This window comes from Brassica rapa, chromosome A01 (genome assembly GCF_000309985.2).
Source record: "Brassica rapa cultivar Chiifu-401-42 chromosome A01, CAAS_Brap_v3.01, whole genome shotgun sequence".
NCBI classification, from domain to species: Eukaryota; Viridiplantae; Streptophyta; class Magnoliopsida; order Brassicales; family Brassicaceae; genus Brassica; species Brassica rapa.
In genome coordinates, this window is record NC_024795.2 from 10,054,105 (window position 1) to 10,081,979 (window position 27,875).

A 27,875-nucleotide genomic window follows, 5' to 3' on the forward strand; every position below is an offset into this window, starting at 1 on the left:
TTTATTTTCAAACGAATTATTAGCTCCTTTTGCATCATGGCTTTTAAACTATCACAGTTTATATGTCCTAGCCGTGAGTACCACTTTCTTGACTCGTTCTCTGTTGAGGCTTGGAGACATGTAGTTGGCTTTATACCCATATGAACTTTGTATAATATATTTTCTTCTAGCATTGACGAGTAGCTTTCCGAACTGATCATGCATTGTTAACTCTTCTCCCCTCATCCTAATATCACAACCTGCCTCTGTAGCCTAACCTAAACTTATAATGTTACTCTTTAGGTCAGATATGTAGTATACGTCTCTCATCTTCCTCAAGTCTCCGTTCATATCGGTGAAAGCTATCGTGCATTTTCCTTTGATGTCTATGCGAGAATCATCGCCAAAACGTACTTTTCCAGTGATGGTGTTGTCGATTTGAGAAAAGTACCTTCGATCTCCGGTCATATGGTTGCTAGCTCTGTTATCAAGATAACATATGTTCTCCCCTCTTTTATTTGTTTCGTAATTTTTGGGTAGAACATTCTTATCATTTAAGAACACTACCTCATGCATCATAAGTTCATCCAGTGGCGGACCCAGGAATTTTTTTAACATGTGTCAGTATATAATTAAAAAAAAATATTCAAAATGACAAAACAAATATTTTATAAAAGCACTCTGCGATCTTTCATATCCTGAAATCTTTTCCTCACAGTCACATTCGTTATTTTTTCAAATACATCTTTCTCGATAAAACAAATTAAGCAATCATTCAGAAACTGATCTCCAATCCGATTTCGTCGATCTGTCTTCACGATCTTCATGGCTGAAAAACTTCTCTCAACAGTTGCAGTGACAACCGGCAAAATCAAAATCAACTTCAGAAGCCTATAAACCAAAGGGAATGACAAATGTTTCCGTGTTTCCACCAAAGTACGAGCAAGTTCTCCAAGATCTTCTAAATGAGTAAACCTTTCATCACTTCGAATGTTATCAATATAGACATCTAACTGTTGATCAAGAGATATGCACTCTCCCTGACTAAAGTCAGATGGGTAGAAAGTCGATAATCTCATCAGTTTTGAATGGTCAAACTGAGAGAACAAATCGATGGGAGATAATGAAGCAGCACAAATAAGTAGTTCAGTGTTCACCTCATTAAAGCGGTCGTTGAATTCTTGAAGCTGCAAATCCAAAATTGCATATAAGCAATTAACCTTATAGTGATGTTCATTTGTCACTCCTGTTTTTTTCCTTCGCCTCCTTGTGTCAAGGAAATCTTCCTTCATATCAAGCTCTTCAATACCATGCTTCTTAGAGAAAGAAGAAACTTTAAGCATAAGAGCATTCCATCCATCATCTCAAAACTTCTGCAACTGTCTTTTCGTTGATGCTACTAAGGACATTGCGTTCAAAATATCTTGATCTCTGTTTTGAAGGGCCAATGACAAACTATTTGTGACTCCTAAAAGGTGAACCATCACTTGCAAATAGAACACAAAATCAAAGCTATCCACATAACTGAGGAGACCATATGCTTGACGTCTTTTTGAGTCATATGCGCCATCCTTCTCAACACATGCAAGCACTTTAACGATAGAAGAAAAACACTCAACCACACGCAGCAAAGTTCTATAGTGAGAGCCCCAACAAGTCATCCCTGGTCTTTGAACAGAAACATCTTGATTTAACCCTTTTCCAGTTTTGCGTTCTCCATCATTAACTTCTTTCTCAATCGTTTCTTTGTGATTCTCTCTGAACGCATCTTTCCTCTTACATGAAGCTCCCACCACATTCAGTAGCAGAGAAATCATATCAAAGAAGTTTCCAACATCAAAATGCTTTTTGGCAACTGCCACAACAACTAACTGAAGCTGATGAGCAAAGCAATGAACATAATATGCTGATGTGCTTTCCTTTGAGATTAATGACCTTAGCCCATTGAACTCACCCTTCATGTTACTTGCACCATCATAACCTTGCCCTCTCACCTTTGTAATGCTTAATCCATACTTAGCAAACAAAGAATCAATTGCAGATTTCAAAGATGATGAAGATGTATCACTTACATGAGTAAGACTTATAAATCTCTCTTTGACTATCCCACTCTTGTCCACATACCGAAACACAACTGCCATTTGTTCTTTATAAGAAACATCAGCAGACTCATCCACCAACAAACCAAATACATCATGATCAATTTCATCAATAATGCTTTTGATTAGCTCTTCTGCAAAACACTGGACAATATCTTTCTGAATCTTTGGAGAAGTCATCTGATTGTTTCCAGGAGCATTTCTTAAAACAACCTTACTCACATCTTCATTTTGCTCGGCAGTGTATTTCAAGAGTTCAACAAAGTTACCATTATTAGCAGTTTCGTCTTTCTCTTCATGCCCACGAAAAGGTAACCCTTGGCGCAACAAGAATCTTGAAGCATCAATAGAAGCATTTAATCGAATGCGATACTCATTTTTCGTGATATCATCTTGTTTATGAAAAGCATGCTTGATAGACTGACCTTGCTTCATCAAGTTTTCACACTTCATTGCTGCATTGTTGTGAAAACTGTTAACAGCTCCTACATGCTCTGAAATATTTTTAGCTTTATTCCAGCTAGAAAAACCGTCAATGGTCCATGCATCATTTCTTCCACCTTTACCAGCATTGTCTCTGAACAAGTAACAATATAGACAAAAAGCTGCATCTTTCTTCACACTGTATTCTAACCAATTTGGAAACTGATCAAACCAAGCAGGATTAAAGCGTCTTAGCACGCCTCCTTTCATTGATTGTTTGAAAATATGACCACGAGGTTGACAAGGACCTCTCATCAAATATTTTCTGATTACCTCATTCTTTTGATTCGCATTATATTCTGATATTCTTTTCCGATCAGCAGGATCCCATGGTAAATTATCTAGATCATCTAAATCACTCTGAGATGATGATGGGGGAGGTGATGATGGAGGAGGTGATGATGGAGCTTTTCTTTTCAAATTTATCAAAAATTTCTCCATATCTTCAACTGAAAAAAGGAACGACAAACCAACTGTTAAAAAATCAATAGAAGTATACAAAATATAATACAATTAATAATTGAATAATATACAACATTCAAAAGTTACGTACTAAGAAAAACTTATAGCCTATACAATATTCAAAACTTCATCTAATTATAAAGTAGAAAATATTACTACTAAAATAAATTAACTAGATAACTAGATCACTAAAAGCAAATTAGATTTTTTTTTAAAGATCAAAAGGGGCTTGCCTGTTTTGATGACGATTGATAGTCTGGTTTGCTTGATATTTTCTTAAAGAAGATGACAAACGTTTTCGATTACAGAGTAAAAGGTACAATTTTCTAACCTAAATTTATTTGGGCTTTTAAGTTTAAGGTAATTATTAATTAAATATACTTGTAAAATACATGGGTTAGTTACTGGGCTTGTAGTAGAATTTTCTGTAATTAAATAATAAGAGAGTTAGTGGGTTAGAGATCAAAGGTGTGTCAAAATTATATTAAACGTGGTTCAATCATTCAATATTACAGAATGTGCATATATATTAATTTTTTTTTAAATAAAAGGTGTGTCACCTGACACCCCTTTGACTAACATAGGTCCGCCTCTGAGTTCATCGGCCTCTTGCGTCTCGGTGTTATTGTTTTCTTGAGCTTCTTGCAGTTTAAGCTTAAGTTCTAGGCATTGAGCCACAAAGTGGCCAATCTTATCACACCGATAACAAATAATCCTCAATGCATCTCGTCCTCCATTAAAACGTCCTCGACCCCGTCCTCTGTAGTAGTTTGATCGACCACCTCTGCCTCGACCTCTATAAGATTCTCCATAATAGTCTCGATTTGCATGGTCCTGGTATTGCGAAGAACGGTTTGACTGATGAGATTGTCCATCTGAGGTTGCATACATTAACTTCCCTTAATCATCTTCTACTTCTTCTTCCTCGCAAATCCGTTCTTCATATGCTTTTAAACATCCCATAATTTCCTCAAAACTTGTTACATTGAGGTCCATCACTTGCTCGAGCGAGGCAACTATGTGTATGTATTTATTTCGAGGGAGACTCTTAAGAAATTTCTTCACGAGCTTTACATCTTCTATGGTGACTCCAAGTGCAGCCGATTTCGAAGCAAGTTCCGATATCTTGCCTCCAAAGTCATCAATACTTTCAGTATCCTTCATCTTTAATCTGTCAAAATCACTCATTAGGGTTTAGAGTCTAGCCTCCTTTACTCGTTCAGCCTCTACATGCCTGGTTTTGATCGCTTCCCACACTTTTTTAGCCTCGACAAGCTCCCCTACTTGCAATATGAAAGCTTCCGGTGTTGATTGGAACAGCAGCGCCAAAGCTATATCATTCTTCTCACTAGTTGTTGTCTCTATCTCGATCACTTCCCATATATTATGAACTCGAAGAGTAACCCTCATCCTCATGGCCCATATGGTGTAATTTGTTGCGGTGAGCATAGGACACTTTATCGACGAGGATCCTCCTCCTTCTTTCATCTTCAAGGTTGCAGGAACTATATCACTCATAATTTTGTTTCGCTCTGATACCAAATATAGAAATCAGATCTCTCAATCGTTGAATTCACAAATGAGAAACTCTTTCTTATTAATCACTCTTAAAAAAAAACTATCTCAAAAACCTTAAGCTCTCAAACTCATAAGTTATACCACACATTGGTATTTCCTTATATAACATCTAAAATATCCTAAACTCATTAGGACTTTACTTAATTAGATAATTCCTAATCCCTTTAGATAAACACAAACTCAATGGAATTAGGTAGCTTGACTCTCAAGCTAACTTTAAGCTTATCTCAATAGTTTTAAAGGGCAAATCTCGATTTATTTTCAAACCAATTATTATCTCGATTTATTTGATTGATTTGTATCAGATTTGCAATTGGTTTCGGTTTATTTCAGTTAAAAGTTTGTTACTGTTTGAACTAAAATGAAATTACTTTTGACTGCATTGGTTAATCAAACTGTTCTTTTCTCCGTTCTTCAACATACATACATGTTGATTATGTAAAGTTGGTCAATATTGCAACAATGATGAGCATAAAATATTGCAACACTAGCTCGTTACCCCAATCAGGCCACTAGCCTGTAGCGCGTATGTTAATTTTATATTTATCCCTCCGAATAAGACTTTTTCCATCATCGTTGATTCATTTTAATAACAACTACTCCTCTGCATTTTCTTATATAATCACATGATTCACATTATTAACACATCCATCAGAACTAAGCGAAAGACAATAGCCAAAGATGAGCGAGATCAAAGCCAGACGCGTACTCCTCCTTTCTATCATATTCCTCTTCTTCTTCTCCGAGACTCTTCTGTTGTGTTCAGCTAACGAGCATGGCTCAAGGAATCTTGCAGTGGTCATGAGAAAACAGATAAGAAACAGAGGGCCTCGCAACTCAACATCCGCAGCTTCAACTATGATGTTGCCAAGCTCCTTTCATATTGGTGCTGCTTCTTCTTTCCTCCTCGCTCTCCTTTTATAAGTTCCGTTTGTAGTGATCGTGATTTACATATTCAGAGTTAATATGCTTTTGTCTATTGTATTGATTTATGTAAATGTATCAAACAGTCTCAAACTCTGTTATTGATATCTGTTTCATTATAGGTTTTATTGTCTAAAATAAAAAATAAATGTGCATCGTCATTTGCCTATCTTTTATTTTTGCATATACCTTTTTTTACTGCTAAATAAATCAGTAAATAACAAATGTAGACAATATTTAGTTGTTAGGAATGATCGTTTAGTAGTATAGATTAGGATAATGTGTGAAAAATATTAAAAAGGTGGCTAGAGATTACTTTTTGATTACATTACTATTTTTGTCTACTATTTGTTGAGAATTTGCCGCATGAAATTCACATCACATACCACCACCGGACCTTGACCGATTCTACAGTTTTGCTTAGTTTTTTGTTTTATTTTTGATTCTGATCAAATAAACAAACCCACAGAAAAAACTGAGCATGACGCAAAACAAATGTTTAAGAATAAAATATCTTGAAAATTATTGAAAGAATAATGAAAATTTAATCGATGGAATTAGATTAAACAAAAAAGAAATCAAAACATTATAAAAAAACAATAGAAAATGCATAAATTAAATCAAGGTGAGTGGGCGTAGAAGAGTGGACGACGGTACTCGTCGAAGAACTGATCACGATCAACGTAGACGATTGCATAGAGTGCGTAGATGATCCCCGGTATGTATCCCAGAAGCGTCAGGATCAGACATATCATGAACTCTGTCTACACATTTCATTTTTAACATTTTTACAAATATATATATATATAATCAAGTAAGATCTGAAACTAGAAAGAAGCGAAATCGAGAGAGTGAGATAAGACATACAGTGCAACATCCATGCCTTAGACAAACTCCGAGTGGAGGGAGGAGTATGGCGATCATTATTTCACAGCAAATCTCGCACCCGTTCGCCATTAGAACGAACTGTAAGAAAAGAGCTCTTTAGCCGAGACAATAGAGCACATAGCATGCAACTTATCAAAACTTAGCAGGTTATTTATATCATCAACTAAAAACATACTCTCGTTCGGTTATGATGTTCTATATTTAGACATAAAATAACAAAAATATTGAACCTAAATCGGATTGAAACTCAGACTGATTTGAAGTAAAATCATTTCGATATAAACAATTTAAGTAGAAGCAATTTTTTCAACCAAAAAGGGTTAGTAAAGCTTTTTAACCAAAAAGGTTAGTTAAGCTTTGACACTAAAATATATTCCATCTGTTTTATATTATAGGTAGCTTTAGCAAAATAACTTTGTTTCACAATATAAGTAGTTTTCATATTTTAATGCATCTTTTTCATTTATTAGATATTATGTGACCAATTAAATAATATAATTTTTTATAATTTAGTTAAGCAATTTTTTATAATTAGTTAAATTTATTTTTGATTGAATGGTACAGCTGACAAAAAAAAATTGATTAAATGCTACTTTTAAAAATTTAACAATTTTTTCAATATTAATGCTTTTAGCTAAAACTACTAGAATATGAAACAGATAGAGTATCATTTTTTTGTATTTTGCTTGTTGTTTAAAGAAGTCCAATTAATGTGTTCATTAGAACTCTCACAGTAAAGGTATTTTTAACTTCATTCTATCTTTTACTATAAAATAAAGTTTAAACAGAGTAAAAATATTTCAATGGTACTTTATTTTTTACTCTATAGAGTAAAAATAGGTTTACTCTATATATAGAGTAAACTATTTTTTTTGTTCATCATTCCATTTTGCACTCTAAATAGAGTACTGTTGGAAAATATCATAATTCTATTATAAAGTTACTTTATTTTAGAGCGAAAAATATGATGAATAATTGGAGATAGTCTAAATACAACTATACAAGCTTCTCAACAGCGTGCGCAGGAGTAAGTATAAGGATCAGTCATGTTTGGTTCCCTATACAAAGCTTGTTAGTATATCTTACTGTTTTGAGAATGAGAAAACAAATGCATATTCTTTTCTTTTTTTTGAACAACTAAACAAATGCACATTCATGATGAAGAAACAAAAAAAAAAAGAATTTGTACCTATAAGTTACAGTCCATTAGAAAAAGAATATTGAGAGAGAAAAAAAGTGAGATCTGGTTTCCGGCCGATGGAGGGGCTTCCACAGCCACCATCGATCCGGCGATGAGTTCTCATGTTCGCTTTTAGATCCTTTACTTGATTTGATTTGATTTGCATGTTTTGGAGACGTAGAAAGCGGTTTTTCTTTGAAGCTTGGTTTCCGGGTGGTGGAGGCTTATATAGCTCCGCTGTCGCCGGTTCTTGTTCCCGGGGGGCGGAGGCTCTCTTAGTTCTGCGTCGTCGGCATCCGTGGTCTTTGTCTATGAAGGCGTTTGATGGTTTTGGCTCTGCGGGAGTCGTTGTAGTCGGCTCGGGATGTCCCGTGAGAAGGAGGCAGTGTCTCTAGGGCTTCTGTTTCTGTTTTTATTTCTTTTTTTGTCTGTGTTAATGGTCGGATGAGATCTCGATTTGTTTGATGTTGCTCTTCGGTGGTCTGAAGATGGTTCTGAGTGTGGTGGCTTCGTTTGTGTTAAGGATGAGATCTCGATCTAGATCGATTGATGCTCTCCGTTAAAAGAAGCGGTGAAGATGAAGTGGTGGTCTTTGAGCGTCTTGCGCGGCGTAGAGGCAAGGGCGTTGGGTTTGGTCGTCAAGTTGCGGCGGTCGTGAGTCGTTGGTTACCTCTTGACCCGCAGTTGACATTAGGGTTTTCGTTTTCATAGGCTTTGGGTCCAAGTGGGCTTTTCCCTTTCATTTGCGGAATTGTAGGTTTTCGTTGGGCTTCGGCCTTGTAACTGGGCTTGGCCCGTTTATCATCAATATTTAAAAAAAAAAACTTTGGCGGAAAAAAAAAAAACAAATGCACTTCAAAAGTTATTATTACTGGAGGAAAGGGCGAGGGCCTTTTGGATTTGACTTTGGGAGAATACATTCGCATTAGTAGAGACGACCAACATGCTTTATTAGTAGTCCTTGGGATTCGACTACTTCAAGCTTTTTTATTTCTTGTTAATTATTAAGTGCACATGATATGGATCTTATATTATATAGTCCAATATGACAACTTTCTAGTCTCAAGATGATTTTAAATTTTAAGACCTAGGACAATGTGTTTAATTAGACAAAACACAGTTAAATTTTTTTTAGGGTTAGAGATACAAAACCAAAAAGAGCCATTTACATGCACACATAATCTGTCTTGTAGCTTCACGTGACTCTCTTTCCCTCCGACCAAAAACAAAATAAATTTAAAACTACAAGAAGAGAAAAATGCAGAGGAGTAGGGGTAAAACCGGAAACACAGAAAAATATGACGAAGCAGCAAGGCTCCTCTGGAACTGAAGAGAGTCAACGGCTAATGGCATGTTCTCTTGGTCAGGACTACACTTGTTGAGGTGAGGCGGGTGTGGACTATACATAATGGCTCTTAACACAGCTGAAACGGTGGGAATGTATGTCGTTTTGTTACGAGCAAGTAGCCATGTGAGTCCCATAAGCTGACAATCTTTGCTCATCATCTTACTCGCTCTCTCCGTTGTTGTCTTCTTGCTTCCTCCTTTTACCTTGAGCTGTATCCCATAAAAAAAAAAACAAGATCTTTATAAAAAAAATTGAAAAAAAAAAGAAACAAGAAAAGGTTGCGTGTGAATGGGCAGTGTTTCAGAAGGACGCAGTGCTTTGGGTTAATACAAAACAGGAAAGTTACTGAAAAAGTATGTCACCAATTGTTAGCAACTTAAAAGGATACCCAAAAAAAAAACAATGTAACTTATCACCCAACATGAACTAATAGAAACCCTGATTAACACTAATAAAACATGTTATTCCGAGTGGCCATGGAAAGAGAGCGACAGTTAATGAACATTCTTTTCAACTCTAGTCACGAATATGAGAATGTAACATTTATTATGATTTTAAGGATAATAAAAATTTCATTAAATGCAGCGAACTCATAAAGGATGAAACTTTAATAGTATTAATGAAAAAATCGAACCTTTTGAAGAGCCCCGAGGCATCTGGTACAGCCAGAGTAAGATGAGTTCCGACATTCCTTCTCAAGATTCTTCACGGCGGCGGTCGGAGTCGCGTTTCGGAAACCGGAGGAGACATTGAAAGCGGCGGGGCAAGAGAGTGAGCTTATCTGGTGGAGACGAATCCCACAGAAGCACAGAATCGCGTCGCAGTTAGGACTAGGCTGCGGGATCTTGATGTGTTTGGTCAGAAGCGCACTCTGCAATGTGTTGACGCACTTCTGAGAGTCGTCCGGTCTCATGGGCTCGTCGGGGTCGGAGGACGCCGGCGTCGGAGCAGGAGCTGGTAACTGGAGAGCAGAGCGAGCGTGAGCTGCGAATAGCCAAGCGGCGAGAACGGGGCAGCAGCGGCTCCGGTCGAGGTTTCTCCCGCATGCTTCGTTGACTCCGCCGAAGAGCTCGTCGGAGAGGTCAAGACGGCAGGTTTGAGCTTGGGTTTCGACCGGGAAGGCAGGTACGGTGTTGGGTGTGACCGGTTCGAGGAGTAGATTGGCTGAGACGGTGTGAGAGAGGAGAGAACAGAGGATGATGAGGAGTGAAGTGAAGCTTTTCTTCATTGTTAGAGGCTACAGAGAGAGAGGAAGAGATAGAGAAATGGATTTATAAAATTATGACGCTCTCAAATCTCTCTGTGACTGTCTTTTAGATTCACGAAGAAAATCAGCCTTCCATTATTCACTATCTTCTCTCTCTTTTGTTCTTTCTATAGGATTATTGTGGAGAGAGAAAGATGTGATTGAAAAAAAACAAGAGATTCCTGACTTTGGCAGTTTCTGGTTTGTTTTTAGAGTCTTGTAAACCCTTTGTAAACTGTGTTAGTTCCGGAAATTATAAGGCTTCTGTCTTTTGGTTTGGACCAAACTAGTAAGTAGTAACTAAGATCCTTAACTAAAGTAATTACAATAGGATACAAATACTGTATGACTCCTATTTATTGTATTTATAGTTTTATACATTATCATGTGTTTTGCATTTGTATGTCCCCGTAGGCTTAGGTATAAAGATTGAGCTTTTAATTTTGTAAAATGCTTCCAAAACTATGTTAGAATAAAACATAAACTTATGAGCAAGAAAATGAAAAATAATAATAATATGAATGGTGGAGAAGAGATTGGACTCTAAAACAATGTGAGATGAGATGCGAATATGGTATAGTCACAGGAAGAAAAGGGCCAATTTGCAAAGGACAATCACCAAACACACAAACAAAAACTCCAACAATCATAGACTATATCATTGATTCGCTTTTTCGAGAATTTGACAAATCAAAAGTATATAAATTTTGTAACGTTTTTTTAAACGGGCAGAAGAGAACCCGGAGCTCGCCTTGGGAACCGTGCCGTCAGAAAAAGTGAAACCAAAAAAGGCGAGAAAAAGGAGTATTTTACTCATTTTATTTTTCCTAATCTTCTTCCTCCTTTAAAATTTTCAACGCCTAATCGTCTTCATCTTTAAGCATTTTCACACATTCTTTGTTCACTAATTTATTTCCCATACCAAATACCTAAATCCCTCAAATTCAAATTCCATTAAGTTAGTCTCAGCTGCTCCACACTCATCTATTGCTTCAAATTGAAAAAGAGAAACATTATTTTATATATGTGATACCTAAACTAATCCACTCATATTTTGATATCAATTGTTCTTTTGAAAAAAGAGAGTACCCCATTAATTTTAGAATGACCATATGCAGTTGACTTGTATAATAGTCAAGGCTTCCTGAAAATAGGCCTTAGATTGGGCTATTAATGACTTGAAGGGCTTCAAATCGGATCTTCGATTGGGCCCAATTTACGTAAGACACTATCCTTTTTTACCAACGTACCTAATTAACGACTTCTTACCCACCATACCAACATGACCTTTATCTCATCAACATTACTTGGGAAAATGACAATGTTATGCTACGTACGTTGGTACGGTATACAGAGAGCCGTGCCTATTAAACACAACATGGAATGTGTTCCCGTTTCATTCGTTCTCGAAGATATACGACTTCAACTACCTCTTACGATAGTTTGACTGATGCTTATATTTATATATTTAGTCATTTACCGTAGTCCTCTGCGTATTTGACGTATGAAGAATATTGAAGATAGCTCGCCCTAATTCGTTACACATTCGTGAAAAGTTGTATAGAATAATATGTCTATCTTTGACGGAAAACAATAAGTTTATACATTAAACCATAAAAAATGCAACAAATCATGAATCATAGGGAGATATGTGTAGAGATATGCATATGTTGACAAAGACAATTAAAGCAACCCCATAAAGTCATCAAAGGTAAAATTATCCGGAAACCTAAAGTCAAATAAACTGCTGGAGTTGGCTTCTGCTTCAATGTTATTTTGTTGTGGAGAATAATTTGGCGCTGACATGAGTGAGTCTAAGTCAAAACTCTCTGACAAAGGTGGTAGTACATCTGAAGGACCGTCCTCTAGCCTTGCGTTCATAGGCTCAAAATATGAAGTTTCATCCTTTGTTGGAGCTGTACACTCGGCTTGTGGTTGAGTGTCTTGAGACGATACTGATGTGTTTGGAGTTTGAAGATTTTGGTCGAGGTTCGATTCGTAAAGTGTATTAGGGTTTTGAAGTGGTTGTTGAGGGCGCAAGAGAAGAGAAGCTAACCTCAATACATCAGGATTAAGCAGAGACGATGCATTTGTTGCAACTGATGAAAAGTTTGGTTGATTGAAAATCGCGGCTAGAAGTGAGGACAAGTCAAGAAGATCAAGGCGCGGGGAGTGAGTTACAGGGTCGATGCCACTCCTTACAAGTCGCTTGCGGATGTGAGTGTTCCAATGGTTTTTAATTTCGTTGTCAGTCCTTCCAGGTAGACGAGCTGCTATTGCGGACCACCTATATTCCATCATTCAATTCAATTAGTGGTCAATAAATAATATATAACTCAACTTATATTAAAATATATAGGTCAATACGTATGAATAATAATAGTTTAGTGAAGTTGATGGCCTAAATGTTGAAATATACGGTCCGCATGCATACGTATACTCTAGCTTTTTCATAAAATTTAAACCTACAAAAAAAATTGTAACTAATGAATCGAATATGATGTGAATGAGACTTACTTGTTTCCCATAACACTGTGTAGCTGAATGATAGTTTCTTCTTCCTCGAAGGAGAATCTTCCTCTCTTGATGTCTGGTCTTAGATAATTGGTCCATCGAAGACGGCAGCTTTTTCCACACCTTTGGAGTCCTTTAGTTTGTACAATACGACTTATAAATGTGTAGCTCAATTTATAGAGACAATATATTATCTATCAGGAGATGTGTCTATATACTTACCAGCATTTTTAGGGAGAATACGCCAGTTGCCCGGACCATGAACTCGAATATAATCGATGAGTTTCTGATCCTCCTCAGGCGTCCATGGTCCTTTCTTCACTCCATTCTTGTCACAACAAGGTAATCTTCCCATCTTTAGTTGGTAACTCAAAAAAGGATGTATACACCGATGGACGTTAGAGAATAATAGTTTCGTTCTCTTATAAAAGGGTCGACGAGCCAAAAGGAGTTTCTTAAGTTTTATAAATGTCAATCCGTGGGTGCACTCTTACCTTCTCCGTTTCATTTGTTTATATAAGGATGTGAATGCGAAAAACTTAATTAACGTGGAGCCAAATGTCAATCGCATTTGGCAAGGGCTTAATATGCCACGTGTCCTTTTGAGCCACTATTATATACAAAAGCAAATATTAGCTTGGCGTAGACAGCATATACTATTAGCTTAACGTTTTTTAAACAATATATTCTAGAAGCAATCGACGTGATAGTGTTGTCTATGCACTACATGAATACAATATATATAGTTCATGTAACTTGGATTCTGTTAGTACAATAATATATTTTATATATGCGTATGATTTTGGAGTGGATGTAATGTACTCCTGTTTATAGAAAAGTAATTCAACTAAGAGATTAAAAAAGACTTTGTGGGGGTCCTGGGGGGTAACCAGCCTGGGGGTAACTATTTGGTTGTGTGAGTAATTTTGTTTACCTTAAGGCCTGATGGTTGCTGAGAGTCAGAGTAAAGCACATTGTTGACTTTGCATGGTATATATAAGTCAGTTGACTTTACATGCATTTTTTGTTTAGAAAACCAAAAAGGTATGAGAATGTATGTTGCGTTGAATATTGAAAGCTAAATCATAGAGTTTCAATGGGTAAGAGAGTGAGGACGGTAAAGTAGTTGGATACTCTCATCAGATACGCACAAATCTTTTTCAAATAACGTGTTAATGTCATGTGCCTTGTGCTATCAAAATTGAAGATGATAAGGCGAATTACAAATTAACTTTTTACTTCAGGCAACCCCCAAGTTCAATAGTAGAGGTTGCTTGTGAAAGGGTCTCTCCGAACATAGTCATCCACGTCAACATTATTAAAGAGTATATGATAAATAATCGAGGTTTTTTGTTTGTTAAAATGTTGGTGGAAATCTGTGCAACAAACTTTGAATTACATATCCCCTTAGCTCAAGAACCACAGATTCGCGGAAGTTCACACCGAAGCTATTGCCTATATACTTAAAATATGTACACTCACAATGTGTGGATTCACGCAGACTATGACACGTGGGAAGAAATGTAGTGTGGGGTGTCGTTTCATTTCATTTTTTGTGCATCATTCCATCAACTCTCTATTAGGTTAGGTTTTCTGGATTAGCCAGCGTCAGATGATGATGTCAAGTCAAAGATTCTGTCAAGTCATCACATTTTGGGAGCTTCTCGAAAAGGGCCTGAGAGTTACTTAATGGGCTACTGATCGGCCTAATCCTCATAGTGTAATGGGCTTAATCACTTGAAAACTGAACCCATCATTAACGTTTGGCAATAATTGTCCGCCAGTGCCTGAGTCAGCGGTTCTTTTTCTCAGTCTGCGGTTCTTAAAGTTTTTTTTTATTATAAACTTTTCGCACATTTTAATAAAACACTTGTGATTATTTTTTTTCTATAATTTTAAGCTAATAAAAATCTAATAAAAGTACAATTAGTTAATAAAATATAAATAATTTTTTTTAAACAATTTTTTTTCTTAACTTTATGAAGCGGAAGGAGTAGATCACTGGTTTTGATAAAACTATCTTCTAAATACAAAATGCTTTTTTTGATGAAATAGAAAGTTTGAATAGATTTGTAATTTTGTTATAGATATTCTGTTATAGAAAAGTAATCATCCTTACAACCCAAAATTGCAAGTCCAAAAGCATGGATAAGTCTTTTTCCACAGCCCGGTTTAATGATGATGAAAATGAAGGTGAATTATCTCAATGGCTAATGGTGGAGAGGAGTTTATAAAGTTTGGTGCAATCATTTATGTCACATTCTTCGTCCTTATGCCATATCTATGCTTTAAACTTTATTTCAACCAATATATAAAACTCGTGAAATAAAAAATAGTGTTCAACAATTAGTGACAGATGTACAAATTGAATAAGAATCAGTTGTCAAGATAACCTCTGGATAATATGGAAGGGTCCTAACTTATTGAAGTGCAGATACAATGCCAGAAAACAAACTCGATGAACTAATAGTACATCTATATATGTAGCATAATCAGCGGCACACACACACATAAATGATGAACGCGTACACATATATATATATATATATATATATATAGACTATGTATGGAGTGGGAGATCACAGAAAACTGTCTCCATCCAAATGCTAATGAGCTAAACCCTAAACTACAACCTAAATGTGAGACCTTTTTCAAATAAAAGGCTTCATGGGACAAGAAGAAGTCGAGTTTTGTGAAAACTGAGAATTGTCTAAATCATCCCAAAGAGGACTTTCAGGACCCCATCCCGCTGCAACCGCATTGAACCACGCCTCAGCCATCCCTTCCTCTACTCCACCATCACTCACCGCTACTTCCTTGCTCTTCAAGTTACCCTCGTTTGGCTCGTTTGGCTGTGGCGTTTCGGATTGTTTCGGGTGCAGAGAGCTTGATGCATCAGTTGAATCATTAGGCTCAATTTCTTTATTCACAAAACGCTCGGGAAAATTAAGTGTTGCATTATGACCCCTCAATTTAAAAGCTTGAAGGTCATAAGCCATGGCAGCTTCTTCAGCTGTGTCAAAGGTACCAAGCCAGAGACGTGCTCTGCTCCGTGGCTTACGTATCTCTGCGACCCATTTTCCCCATTGACGTTGTCTGACTCCTCTATACAGCTTGGTTGAGCTGTAAGGCAGGACACTTTCTTGGTTCATCATCATCATTCTTCCTCTAGGGCTCAGGTTCAATGTGTCACTCCAGTACTTGAACATATACTGCTGCTGTTGCTGAGGCTGTTGAGGACTAAACGAGATCATTTGGTTTTGCCCTTGTATTGTAGGGTTGTTCTGTTGATTAATAGGAACGTATCCTAGTTGCTGTTGTTGTTGATTTTGAGTCGTTGGGTCAAAAGAAAAAGGGAAAGCCGGCAAGGAGTTAGAATAAGGAGAGGAAAATGGGAAATAGGGTTTGGATCTATGATCAGGGTTTCTCATCTTCTTGATAGATCTTGGGGACGTCGTTGAAGAAGCTTCTCCAGAAGAAGGAACAATACTTTTACCTTTGGTACAAAGATTGAGCTCCTCGTCAAAGTCCATCTTACACTTTGTTGTTGTTGTTTTCTTCTATTTGTAAGAGAAAGATGACTCCATGGACTTTAAATATGAGAGCACATTAGATGTGGGGCAACTGCTTTTTGTATTTAGTTATAAAAATATCTTCAGCTTTCGGTTGACTATTATTATTTCAAATACTATCTTTTTGGGGTTACTGTAATCATTCATTTGCTTCCACTCTAATTCTTTCATTCCCCGTCCATTTGGAAAGTTGACAAGATAAAAACACAACGCGGAGATACAAACATTCACGTCCGTACAGCTACGTGGCATTCTCTGTTCTTTTGGACGGTGAAGACATTCCATTCATTCTTTCTAAATGCGACAAGTCACAAGTTCAGGAGATATGATTAGACTGTTAAAAACAAATGTCAAGTTTGGGGAGCCTAATACAAATTGAATGGAATAATTGATGATGGTAATGGTCGGCTAGTCGCGGCTAAGGATAACATCCCGCAAGAATTACCGTTTTGATGACAACCTAGTACTAGTTAGGGCTATGATCTATATTTATTGTGTACATATAATCTTTGATTATAGTAACCTATCTTTCGGGTCGGTGATTGGTCATATTCAGCTTTCACTTTTTTTATAATGTTTTTTTTTTCTTCCTCCACTAATGAAAAGACACCCCGCGAAACCGACCAAGTTGTGTTTTCTCGTTTCTTTGGTTTTAAAAACCGACCAACTATCTAACTTATTATGTAGACAATTTTTCTTCATAACTAAATGTCAACGTATTATCTCACGTCCATTTATGCATGATGTTATCCTTCGAATCTTCTTGTAGATGATTACATATGGTTTTAACATTTAGGAATTTATGTAGAAATCTAAACGATTCTTAAAAACATAGCTATTATGTAAACAATTATCACTACAAGAAAACAGCGACATACTGAGGAAAAAAATCGTCGGTATATCGTCGGAATAACGCTATTCCGACGACATACCGACGAAAAATGTCCTCGGAAATAACTCCTCGGAATTTCATTTTTCCTCGGAAATTTCCGACGGAATTCCGAGGAAATAAATTTCCGAGGAAATTCCGAGGACCACAAGTTCGTCGGAAATTTCCTCGGAATATTCCGAGGAAGATGTCGTCGGAATATCCCGAGGGATACACTTCCTCGGAATATTTCCAAAATTAAAAAAAAAATATAAATTTATTTTTTTAAATTGAAATTCGAAAATATAAAATTAAAATTGAAATAGAAAACATATTTAAAATAAAAAAAAAATAAAATAGTTTTTATAAATAAAAAAAATGTTTTATAAATACAAAATTAATTATAATAAATATAAATATTTTTATAAATATGAAATCATCTTTTTATAAATATAAAATAGTTTTTATAAATACAAAAAATAATAAAATAGTTTTTATAAATCAAAAAAATGTTTTATAAATACAAAATTAGTTTTAATAAATATAAATATTTTTATAAATATGAAATCATCTTTTTATAAATACAAAATAGTTTTTATAAATACAAAAAATAATAAAATAGTGTTTATAAATCAAAAAAATGTTTTATAAATACAAAATTAGTTTTAATAAATATAAATATTTTTATAAATATGAAATCATCTTTTTATAAATACAAAATAGTTTTTATAAATATAAAAAATAATAAAATAGTGTTTATAAATAAAAAAATGTTTTATAAATACAAAATTAGTTTTAATAAATATAAAATAGTATAAAAATTAAAAAAATAGTTTAAATAAATCCCAAAAACAGTTAATAATTACAAAAATAGTTTTAAAAATATTTAAAATGTTAAATAATTACAAAAAATAGTTTTCATAATATTAAAAATATTTAATAAATATAGAAATTTATATTTTATATATAAAATACATAAAACGTTTTATAACCAAAAAAATGATTTTAAATATTATATATATGATTTTTAATCTTAGAAAAAGTTTTATAGATTTTAAAAATGTTTAATAAATATATAAATGAATTTAAAATGCAAAAAAATAGATTTTATATACAAAAATCGTTTTCAATATATATATATAATTACAAATTCGATTTTTATAACCACAAAATTAATAAAAACTAAAAAAAAAAAATTCAAATCAAGTGAAATACATAATCAAACTCGATTTTACACAAATCTACCATTCACCCTAACAAAATCTATAAATCTCATTCCAAAATCATCAAATCTACTTAAAAACCATACAAATCTAACCTAAAAGAGTGGGATAGGGTTCATACATGAGGATTAGGGTGGAAATCGCGAGGGAGAAGAGAGAAAGCGCCGTAAATCACAAGGGAGAAGAGAGGAGTCGACGAAATCGCAGGGGAAAGAGAGAGTGCGGCGGAGAGAAATGGGGAAGAAGGTCGGGCTCGACCTAATAAAATGAGGGGTCTGACGGAAATTATCCGTCGGAATTTCCTCGGAAATATTTACTATATCCGTCGGAATTTTCTCGGAAATCATTAATTCAATTTTCGCGAAATATTTGGCAGCTTGGTTTACCCGGTTAAATGAAAATATTCCGAGGAACCAGGTTTCCTCGGAATACCCTCGGTAATTACCGAGGAAATTCTGAGGAACCAGGGTTTGGGGTTTCAAAACATCGATTATTTTCGCCGTATTTCATTTCTTATACAATTATAATGCATACCATTGAGGATTCTTTGTATAGATGATCATAAACCATGAAATAACAAAATTTCAAAAATAATTGTAAGTATTCCCTTTACCGTTTGTTAAAGTGTATAAGTGTTTCTTTTATGTTGTGTGGTTTTCGTTCATGCAATCGTAAAAGTGTTTGTTATTGGGTAAAACACCAAAGTTTGACTTCATAATCTGGTTAAGACACTTAATGAAGGTTATATACGTGTTATTCAATCCGTAAAACGTTGTTTTCGGTTTAAAAGCCCAAGTTCCTCGGAATTTCCTCGGAATTTTCCGAGGGAATTCCGAGGAAAACTCTATCTTCGTCGGAATTTCCTCGGAAAATTCCGACGAAATTCCGAGGAAAAGGAATGTATAATCAAATCCCTAAATCGACAAGATCTATTCCGAGGAAATTCCGAAGAAAACCTTTCTGCCCTCGGAATTTCCTCGAAATTTTTAAAATCCCCCCAACGGCTCTCTAACGTCTATAATATTTCCTCGGAATTCATCGGTTTTTTCCGAGGAATACTATTTTCCTCGGTATTCCGTCGGAATATTCCGACGAAATGAATTTTCCTCGTAATTCCGTCGGTATATTCCGAGGAAATTCCGAGGAAGCCAAATTTTGTGTTTCCTCGGAATTGCCTCGGAAATTCCTCGGTATATTCCGAGGAATTCATTTTTCGTCGGAACGTCCGTCAGAATACCGCTGTTTTCTTGTAGTGTATAGGCGTTGCTAAAAAAATTGTAAAAAATTAAGAGACATTTGGCAAAAATAAATTGAATGGTGTTACCGTGGTGGTTTAGTGGTAGAGGATCAGGACATTTGGCATAACTTGTTTTTTGTTCTTAGATTAGACTCGTATAAACTTTTTTATAGTTACAAAATAGTGACACGTTTTAAATCCATTAAATTTCAATAAACAGATCATTCGAAAGTTTAAGCTTTTATTCACTCTGCATAATTCGTCGTGTCCCAAAGTGATGGTTAATTGGTTAACAAAAGATTGATTTTTCCAAAATATAACCCTCTTCTCAGTGTATCAGTACAGCCTCGATAGACAAATGGGCCACTTGCATTGTGTTTCAATCCACATGTATACCTTGTTTTAGTTCTTCATTTCTCTGCTACATCCAAAAAAATCAACTAATTAGTTAATTTACTAATCAGCATTTGTGGCGGATAGGGTGGCTGATCATGCAGTCTGTAATACAAAGATGCCACCAGACTTTGTAGGCTCTCTTTTGGAAAATAAAGCACTTGTTTAATGTTCGTTTAATGTACCCATAATTAGCTTGGCCCATTTCAATCTGTACATTATTCTGTTCCTCCTTCCCTCCACAAACCAAAAAAATCCAGTCTCCCAACTTCTATCCTCCACTAAAACAACAATGGCTTCTCCTCTGCAAACACTGACTTCCACAATGATTCTGCTAAGCCTGCTTCTTGGATGTGCAGGGAGAGTGACCGGAATGCGTCACATTCCCAACTCCTCCAATGACACTGAGATCAAATATTCGGACTTTCTTGTAAACCTCGCGCCCCAACCATCTGGTCTCATTCCTGGTCTCGGGTGGTTCTTACTGCCACCAAATCCCAAGAAGCCATTCCATTTTTACAAAGCTCCAATTGCTGCTGCTCCCACCACTTCTTCTTATGGAATCCCTAGTAGCTTTGCACCAAACTCTGGATACGAAGCTTCTGGTCCAAGATCCAGAGAAGATCAAGTTCCACCAGTGCCACAACCATGACTTGAACCTATCAACGAATAAGCATTTGCTAGATGCAAAAGAGTCTGTAACAAGTCTACTAGTCATTTCACCAGTCATATCTATGTCATATCTCTCTCTCTACTCGCAAGAAAAAAAATACAATGTATTGGATATATCACGAGCATTTGCTTTTATGCTGTTACAAAAAAGACATAACTGCAAACCAAAAATGTAGTACAGACAAGAACAATTAGAGTTTGGTCAGATCAAGACAAAATCCCAGAAGCTCATTAAACAATGAAGATTATGAAAACAGACAAGGTCTTTCGTGTCCAAAGCAAACCGATGTAAGGTTCACGCGCCCAATACCTTGAAGATGATGTAACAAAGGAAGCAGAAAAATATAAAGATGAAAAGATAGTCAACGAACACGAATAGCTTCGTCGATCCATGGCTTCGCGTTTTCATCTTCATCTTATCCTCTTCCTCCTCGTCGATGAGCTCAATCCTCGCCATTGTCTCCGAGATTGATCGATCTGCTTCTTCTTCTTCTTCTTCTTATCCGCTCGCGACTTCGCTGCGCGATACAAAAAAACTAAGCTTGGCAGGCCCATTAAATAAGCCCATATTAATAGGGCCCAATATAGAGCTCAACATATCCATATGTAGTGTTGACTAATCAACTAACAGCTTATTTGGCGATTAAACTACCTTCTCCTTCTTGTTGTTCCTTTGTTCACTAGTCTCTTTCCAGTTCCAAATGATTGGCAGCGACAACCATCTAAGGTGGGGAACTACGGCTCCTTTAGCATCGGAGGATGAAGGAGAAGGACGTGTTCAGAGCTCGGTGAATGCGGTGCCGTTTTGTTTGGTGGCAACCGCAGTTTTAATCTCCATCTTCTTGTTACTCGCACTCTTTGAGAGGTTCATGTTCATTCGACAGACTACACCACCACCTTTCCACCCAAAGCTTCCTCCTTTCGCTTCCCCCAAGGTTTACTACACCTCTTCTCTCTTCTTTGCTTTTACACTTTTGTCTACGTTTTCGCTTGTGTTCAATTTTTAACTTAGTCAAGAAACACTTGAAGCTGGTTTATATAAAGTTTACATCCTCATGAGCTTTAGATGAAGTTAAAACCATTTGTTCTCTTTTAATCCTGACGATTCATATCAATTTGATGACGTCTATAGTCAAGACTTTGCTTGATTTGTCTATAATGTAGATCGAGTTTATGCTGGAGGAAGCTTTATTTTTGTCGTATCTTTGAAATGTTGCAAAGTCCCAAAACAGGTTTAGATTAAACGTATAGTAATATTTTTATGGGGATACAAAACCCCTTGTTTCATGCAACGAGGTTTGAATATTCACCGAGTAGAATGAAAATAATAGTGTTATGTTATAAGAGGCTTTTTCACTACTTATTTGTCTACACACTGGTTGTCTTTTATGGGATGATGTCACACATAATTAACCTAGTGTATTTGTACTGTATTGTAGATTGGTGTGTGTGAGAGAGAAATATCAGTATTGATGCCTGGAGAAGAGGTTCCAACCTTCATTGCTCAGCCATGTCCTCCTTCCTACTCAAGATCATTCTGAAAAAAATCTTCTTGAATTTTCAATTTTTACCGTTATTCACTCTCTTATTAGAACCTTTTTTTTTTGTTTTTAAAATAAGAACTGGAAAAAGACAAGAGTTTATGTAGTAGAGTGTTTTTATAACAGAACAGTGTCTTCTGTTTCTGCTTAGATCAGAGCAAAAGAGCAGCAATCTCCATGAATAAAGCTATGGAATTTTGTGAAGCGTTGTGCGTAGTCTTTGGTTTTACTTTAAAAAAAAAAGTCAATAAACAAAGATAAATGAAGATCCTCAAAGATTTGGTTAGGTCGTTACATTTCTGCAATTTACAAATCACGAAAGAGGAAACTAATTGAGATATCAGAATATCAGAGGAAGATGAAACATTCCATAGACACTTCAGGGTCCTTCACAGCTACTACATCTTCCTCTTCCTTCTTCTTCACCTCCTCAACAGCTACTTTCTCCTCTTCCTTCTTCACCTTCGCCTCCTCTGCTCCTCCGTCCTTCTCCGGAGCTGCTTCTCGCTTCTTCATGGGGCTTCTTCTTGAGGTACTTGGGGCACGAGTCGCCGGAGAACGAGAGCGACGCCTCGGACCTTCTTGTAACCCGGTTCTTGGGAGAGGACCCGAAGAATCCGCCTTTCGCCGGTTGTGGGTAGGGTTTTGTTGAAGAGGTTGTCTCTCTCGGACCAACCTGGGACGGAGCTTCCCCTGGGGAGAGTGGCGTCCTCCCGGAGATCTGGAGATTCTTTCGGACATGTTGCGGCGAGAGGTGGAAGAAGGGGGAGGATGTCGGTGGTGGGGTTTGCTGGCAGCGTCGTCTTCGAGGATGGAGGCAGCAGTAGCAGTGGTGGCCGTGGAGAAACTGTGAGAGACGCTACATGTGTCGGACTTGTTGTGAGAGATCTCCGGAGTTGGAAGTGAAGGAGGAGGGTTGCGAGGTTCTGGTGCGGTGGGGACGATGTCGGCGACGGGAATGGGGTCCGGTTCAGGGACCGGGACGGGGACGGGGACGGAGACAGAGACTGACTGGACCACGACTTCCTTCACGGTTTCTTCTTCAATGGGTGGAGGTGTCTTGGCGGCGGCAGCGACAGGCGGAGCTTTGACTTTCCCGGCGCTCAAGCAGCATCCCATTTCTTTCTCTCTGCTTTTCTGATGCTTTCACACTCTCTCCCTTCTTTTCCGTGATATACGTGTATTCTTAATGGGCCTATTTTCTCAATATGGGCCCATACCTACTCCGGGCTCCATATATGCTTTCATTTATTATTTTAATCTGCTCTGACGAATCCGAAATTTGTCTTATTGATAATTTCAAGACAAAACGACAGTGCTCTTTTTTCGTTCGTTGTAAAAGTATGCTTCAAAAAAATTCAAAATTTCATGCTAATGGACAATATCTCGCTTGATAATGACCCGTCATTTCTGAGACGATTTCAACACACAAGAAGTTACAGGGACTTGCCAAAATGCCTTGGATGAAAAAGAAAAAGAAAAAGAAAAAGAAATGTCTATGTATATGTATATGTACATATGTACGTGATGTAACTAATCCAAGTAACATGCTGAATAATCCAAAACTCTCTTGTGCTACAGCAAAATCATTTCATACGTAGGAAACGTGCTACATGGTTCCATGTGAAAATAAAACTTAATGGGCTCATAATCTTCTTAAACTAAAACCCATGCTTATTAATTGGATAAACTAAATCCAAGCCCATTACTTTGTATATACCAAAACCCAAGAAGAAAAATAACACAAATGGTTAGTGAAGCCATCAATATTCAATAACAATAAAGTTCACCTCCCATCTGCTAACTTTTATGGGATCAACTAGGAGGAAAGAGAGTAAAGATGTTGACATCAATTACATTTTCGTCCAAATGCATTTATTTTTTTCTTTTTCTAAGACGCATCATATCATGTTTTTTCAACCAGGATAGTGATATATCAACTAAAGGGCTGTTCGTTAGGTACCGGCGGCAGCGAAAGCGTCAACATTCTGCGTCAACTCTTGTTCGTTTCGTTGACGCAAGAATTGGCGGCAGCGGCAGCGTCCGAACGCTGCGTCCTGCGGCTGACGCCGATAAAACATGCGGTCGCGATATGATATGCGGCAGCGTCAACGGCAGCGTCAGCGTCTGCGAAACGAACAACAACTGTTCGCATTGACGCTGCCGCCGCTGCCGCTGACGCCGAAACCTGCGGCAACCAAACGAACAGGGCTTAAACTAATATAAATCCGTAGCCTACTTAATTAAATATCCGACTCTTTTTTAAGAAGTTGACAATATACTATTTCGTTTTCTTCCATTTTTTATAATATACTTGAAATAACAATAACATATGTATAGTTTTCATATGGTGTATAGACATCACTAGTCTAGTCTTGTATTAAATAATGAGTTCCTCGAACACAAAAAATATACATATAGTAGTAGATATGACATTGGGGTTTGAGCGCATTGCAGAATACCTAACAGACATAGATGTCAATGACGTCGTCGTCATGTACTTGGTTAATTACTTGTTGTTTTATAGACAGTCTTGATTTTTTTTTTGAGAAATGGTTTGCAATTTTAAATAACATAAATGTTACAACTATGACTAGTAGTTTGATTAAACTCGTTTTTCAACTAAAGACCCAAACTTTATAAATCTAGTAAAGAAAACAAATGGCCATTGGGGGAGAAATGACTCGGTAACCGATGAATCCTGAGGAAAGGGAAGAGCCCAAGAATTTGCAGAACCTCCAAGAGAAAGTGTGAAGAAAGAAGTACACAAAGCAACCAAAAAAAAAAAAAAAAGCAATGACGACATTTATAAAATCAAAAGAGGACCTGAAACACTTGACACAACACCCTATTCCTCAACCTCTTATTCTTCTCCTCCTCCCTCCTTATCAAAAAGCTCTCTCACGCACCGCCTCTATGCTGCTCTTATCGGCCATAGACATTCTCATAGCCTTACTACACTGTTATGTAGGTTATATATATATTATTATGATTCTGGTAAATATTATTATATAGTATAAACAGGACCCATGCCCCCACGAGTCTTGTTTTGTTGGCCAGCTAATATTTCGCATCGGCCAAAAATAAAAGCTCACATCTTTTCTTTGTAACCCCAAAATCCAAAAGGCCAAAGAGACTATCTTTCTTACTTATTTATCTCTCTCTTCTCCCGAAAAGCCCCTTAATAAGCTTTTGCTTTGATATCAGATCTCTCTTTCTCTCTCTACTCTCACGCTTTTGAGATGCGTGCTCCTTTAGGGCTTTCCTTTTATACCCCAAAACGAGGCCTCTCCTTCTCTCATCTCTCTCTCTCCCCTTTCTCTCATACGCTATAACCGACCGGAGAGAGGATCCCAGATGTCGTCGAGTGTGGTGATGGAGGAGGACGAGGAGAAGATACAATGTGGGTCTATGTTGTTCGAGCAAGAGGAGCTACAAGAGATGAGTGGGGTCAACGTTGGTGGCGGTTACGTTGAGGTCATGTGTGGTTGTACTAGCCACCGCTACGGCGATGCCGTTGCTAGGCTTAGGGTTTTCCCCAACGGAGATCTCGAAATCACCTGCGAATGCACCCCTGGATGTGACCAAGGTCTCTCCTTTTTTGCTCTCTCTATATCACTCTTCCCAGCTTGTTTTGCTTTTTTTTTTGGCGAAATGGGTTTTGATTTATGTGCATGTTACATGTGATTGTGTGTGAGATTTAACGAGGGTTTCCTCATTATTTGTTTGTTGTGTCTTTAGGTTGTGTTCTCTTCTTTTTTAACGTTACTGGTTGGTCTATGACTTTGGACTAGTAAAGCTTAAGTCTTTAGCGTGATTACATCTGAATCAACAAGTATGCTTCTTTCTTTCTTACCAAAGAAACTAGTTAGTTACCATATTTCTTATATAAATATAGTTGAACAAGTCAATGGCTCACTAAGTCTATGCTAGATCCATAAATAACATGACTTTGGTTTGCTTCATTGTCATGTCTTGGCTGTTTGTATCTGTAATGATGATGGGTGGCCAAAGTGGTAGGCTTTATTGACATATGATATTCCTCACTTAATGGACTATTAATGCCAAAGTTTGATGCAACCTCATTGCCATTATTTCTTGAGGTAGCTTGTACCATTACGAACGATCTCTTGTATCTTCCTAAATGTGCACATTTGATCTGACATGAAAGCTTTTTTTTTTAACTGTAGACAAGTTAACACCAGCTGCGTTTGAGAAGCATTCTGGCAGAGAAACGGCTAGGAAATGGAAGAACAACGTGTGGGTTATCGTTGGAGGAGAAAAAGTTCCATTGTCAAAGACAGTATTGCTCAAATACTACAACGAAGCGTCTAAGAAGTTGAATAGATCAAACAAATCACAAGGTACAAAAGTGTTCCACAGAGATGAGTTTGTTGGGTGCATCGAATGCGGTAAAGAGAGGAGGTTCAGGTTGAGGAGCAGAGACGAATGCCGCTTGCACCACAACGCAATGGCTGATCCAAACTGGAAATGCTCAGACTTTCCATACGACAAGTAACGTTTCTTTATTTTGTGTCATCGTGTGTAATGTATTATGCAAAGTAATGAAATAATATTATGGTTTGGTTTGCAGGATAACATGTGAGGCAGAGGAAGAGAGAGGAAGCAGGAAGGTGTATAAAGGCTGCACACGTTCACCAACTTGCAAAGGCTGCACTTCTTGCGTCTGCTTTGGCTGCGAGTTATGCCGTTTCTCTGATTGTTCTTGCCAGACCTGCGTCGACTTCACCAGCAACGTCAAGGCATGAAGAAACCAAAACGTTTACTAATGAAAAATCTCTTTAGAGAGACTTGGTTGCATTTAATATTTTATTATTCTATAATTCTGAACTGTTATATCTACTGGTTATCTTATGGGTCGTTGAATGGAGCAGTTGGAAAAGTTAAAACAAAAATAAAAGTTGATTTTCCTAGAAGAACATGCAGACGAGCATGGCTGAGTGAGTGCATGTCTTTGATTTTTTGGCTAGTGGTGAAAGAAAAAAAAAAAAGTAATTGTTAATTTTAATTAGCTGTTGACAGCTTTGAGAGACGAAGATGTCAAAATGGCACCAGCTACTACCGTCTGTGATTTTTGGAGATGGGACATGGGAATAGAGACGTTTCCTACTTCATATTGCCCAAAAAGCCCTGAGCTCTTTATCTGGAACACTGTTGAATTTAAATCTGCATGCTTTTTTTAATCATCAACTAAGAAAAAGTTGGGTTACATGTTTTTAACACAAGGCCCAAGTCGTCACAAGATAAATAAGATATGAGAACCTAGTTTTCAATTGAAAACATTGAACATATGGGACCAGTATGAACAAGCTGGGATCGCAAAACCTTAATTCGTTCCTGTGGATCAAATAACTCAAAAACTAAAATCTACACATATTAATCTACACTAAATGAGATCTAACTACGAAATCCGCTGATTCATTCAGAGTCTTTCTTGCGCGTCAATAGACCCCATTGTAATTTCTGTTAGTAAGCCTGAACAGAATGTGCTAGAGCTAGAGTAAGTTACACATTTTAAGGACATGCAGAGAAGAATAACTATGGCTGCCAGTTTCTTTACAGACTTGAGCATTTAATGAATATGCTACCCTTAGTTATAAGCATACACATATGTGAAGGTGCTGGTTTACCTGAAGAGCATTTTGCA

General features: G+C 36.9%; 11 protein-coding genes across 12 annotated transcripts; 4 read left to right on the forward strand and 7 right to left on the reverse strand.

The window, feature by feature from the left end:
- Positions 1-594: 594 nt before the first annotated feature.
- Positions 595-2,909, reverse strand: LOC103868765. Its single transcript, XM_009146837.3, has one exon. It carries the CDS (start codon positions 1,320-1,322, stop codon positions 648-650), a length of 675 nt encoding a protein of 224 aa, XP_009145085.2. The 5' UTR covers positions 1,323-2,909; the 3' UTR covers positions 595-647.
- Positions 1,331-3,049, reverse strand: LOC117131781 (zinc finger MYM-type protein 1-like). Its single transcript, XM_033284306.1, has one exon. It carries the CDS (start codon positions 3,000-3,002, stop codon positions 1,344-1,346), a length of 1,659 nt encoding a protein of 552 aa, XP_033140197.1. The 5' UTR covers positions 3,003-3,049; the 3' UTR covers positions 1,331-1,343.
- A 2,183-nt stretch (positions 3,050-5,232) lies between these two features.
- Positions 5,233-5,646, forward strand: LOC103867840. The gene has a single exon (XM_009145929.3). The coding sequence runs from the start codon at positions 5,283-5,285 to the stop codon at positions 5,523-5,525; it is 243 nt and encodes an 80-aa protein (XP_009144177.1). The 5' UTR covers positions 5,233-5,282; the 3' UTR covers positions 5,526-5,646.
- A 333-nt stretch (positions 5,647-5,979) lies between these two features.
- On the reverse strand, positions 5,980-6,553 carry LOC103867853 (UPF0057 membrane protein At2g24040). Of its 2 annotated transcripts, none has more exons than XM_009145940.3 (2): positions 6,393-6,553; positions 5,980-6,289 (listed from the first exon to the last, which is right to left on the reverse strand). In XM_009145940.3, the coding sequence occupies exons 1-2, from the start codon at positions 6,480-6,482 to the stop codon at positions 6,146-6,148; spliced, it is 234 nt and encodes a 77-aa protein (XP_009144188.1). In that variant the 5' UTR covers positions 6,483-6,553; the 3' UTR covers positions 5,980-6,145. The 2 variants fall into 2 exon arrangements, 1 of the variants encoding a protein (XP_009144188.1); XR_004455145.1 differs by having other exon boundaries at positions 6,194-6,285; positions 6,393-6,480.
- Positions 6,554-8,681: 2,128 nt separating this feature from the next.
- LOC103867858 (uncharacterized GPI-anchored protein At4g28100) lies at positions 8,682-10,425 on the reverse strand. The gene is made up of 2 exons (XM_009145942.3): positions 9,576-10,425; positions 8,682-9,150 (listed from the first exon to the last, which is right to left on the reverse strand). Exons 1-2 carry the CDS (start codon positions 10,167-10,169, stop codon positions 8,836-8,838), a joined length of 909 nt encoding a protein of 302 aa, XP_009144190.1. The 5' UTR covers positions 10,170-10,425; the 3' UTR covers positions 8,682-8,835.
- Positions 10,426-11,718: 1,293 nt separating this feature from the next.
- Positions 11,719-13,619, reverse strand: LOC103867859 (transcription factor MYB41). Its single transcript, XM_009145943.3, has 3 exons — positions 12,924-13,619; positions 12,705-12,834; positions 11,719-12,474 (listed from the first exon to the last, which is right to left on the reverse strand). The coding sequence occupies exons 1-3, from the start codon at positions 13,054-13,056 to the stop codon at positions 11,871-11,873; spliced, it is 867 nt and encodes a 288-aa protein (XP_009144191.1). The 5' UTR covers positions 13,057-13,619; the 3' UTR covers positions 11,719-11,870.
- A 1,436-nt stretch (positions 13,620-15,055) lies between these two features.
- On the reverse strand, positions 15,056-17,269 carry LOC103867861 (ethylene-responsive transcription factor ERF054). The gene has a single exon (XM_009145948.3). The coding sequence runs from the start codon at positions 16,232-16,234 to the stop codon at positions 15,353-15,355; it is 882 nt and encodes a 293-aa protein (XP_009144196.1). The 5' UTR covers positions 16,235-17,269; the 3' UTR covers positions 15,056-15,352.
- A 2,229-nt stretch (positions 17,270-19,498) lies between these two features.
- LOC103867872 (putative cell wall protein) lies at positions 19,499-22,411 on the forward strand. Its single transcript, XM_033284315.1, has 2 exons — positions 19,499-21,601; positions 22,106-22,411. Exon 1 carries the CDS (start codon positions 20,287-20,289, stop codon positions 20,644-20,646), a length of 360 nt encoding a protein of 119 aa, XP_033140206.1. The 5' UTR covers positions 19,499-20,286; the 3' UTR covers positions 20,647-21,601; positions 22,106-22,411.
- LOC103867890 (putative uncharacterized protein DDB_G0290521) lies at positions 20,885-24,103 on the reverse strand. Its single transcript, XM_033284257.1, has one exon. It carries the CDS (start codon positions 23,324-23,326, stop codon positions 22,556-22,558), a length of 771 nt encoding a protein of 256 aa, XP_033140148.1. The 5' UTR covers positions 23,327-24,103; the 3' UTR covers positions 20,885-22,555.
- Positions 21,312-22,411, forward strand: LOC103867881. Its single transcript, XM_009145970.3, has 2 exons — positions 21,312-21,601; positions 22,106-22,411. The coding sequence occupies exons 1-2, from the start codon at positions 21,368-21,370 to the stop codon at positions 22,205-22,207; spliced, it is 336 nt and encodes a 111-aa protein (XP_009144218.2). The 5' UTR covers positions 21,312-21,367; the 3' UTR covers positions 22,208-22,411.
- A 489-nt stretch (positions 24,104-24,592) lies between the features above and the next one.
- On the forward strand, positions 24,593-27,144 carry LOC103867899 (protein ULTRAPETALA 1). Its single transcript, XM_009145992.3, has 3 exons — positions 24,593-25,796; positions 26,398-26,722; positions 26,802-27,144. Exons 1-3 carry the CDS (start codon positions 25,565-25,567, stop codon positions 26,974-26,976), a joined length of 732 nt encoding a protein of 243 aa, XP_009144240.1. The 5' UTR covers positions 24,593-25,564; the 3' UTR covers positions 26,977-27,144.
- The last annotated feature ends 731 nt before the right edge of the window (positions 27,145-27,875 follow it).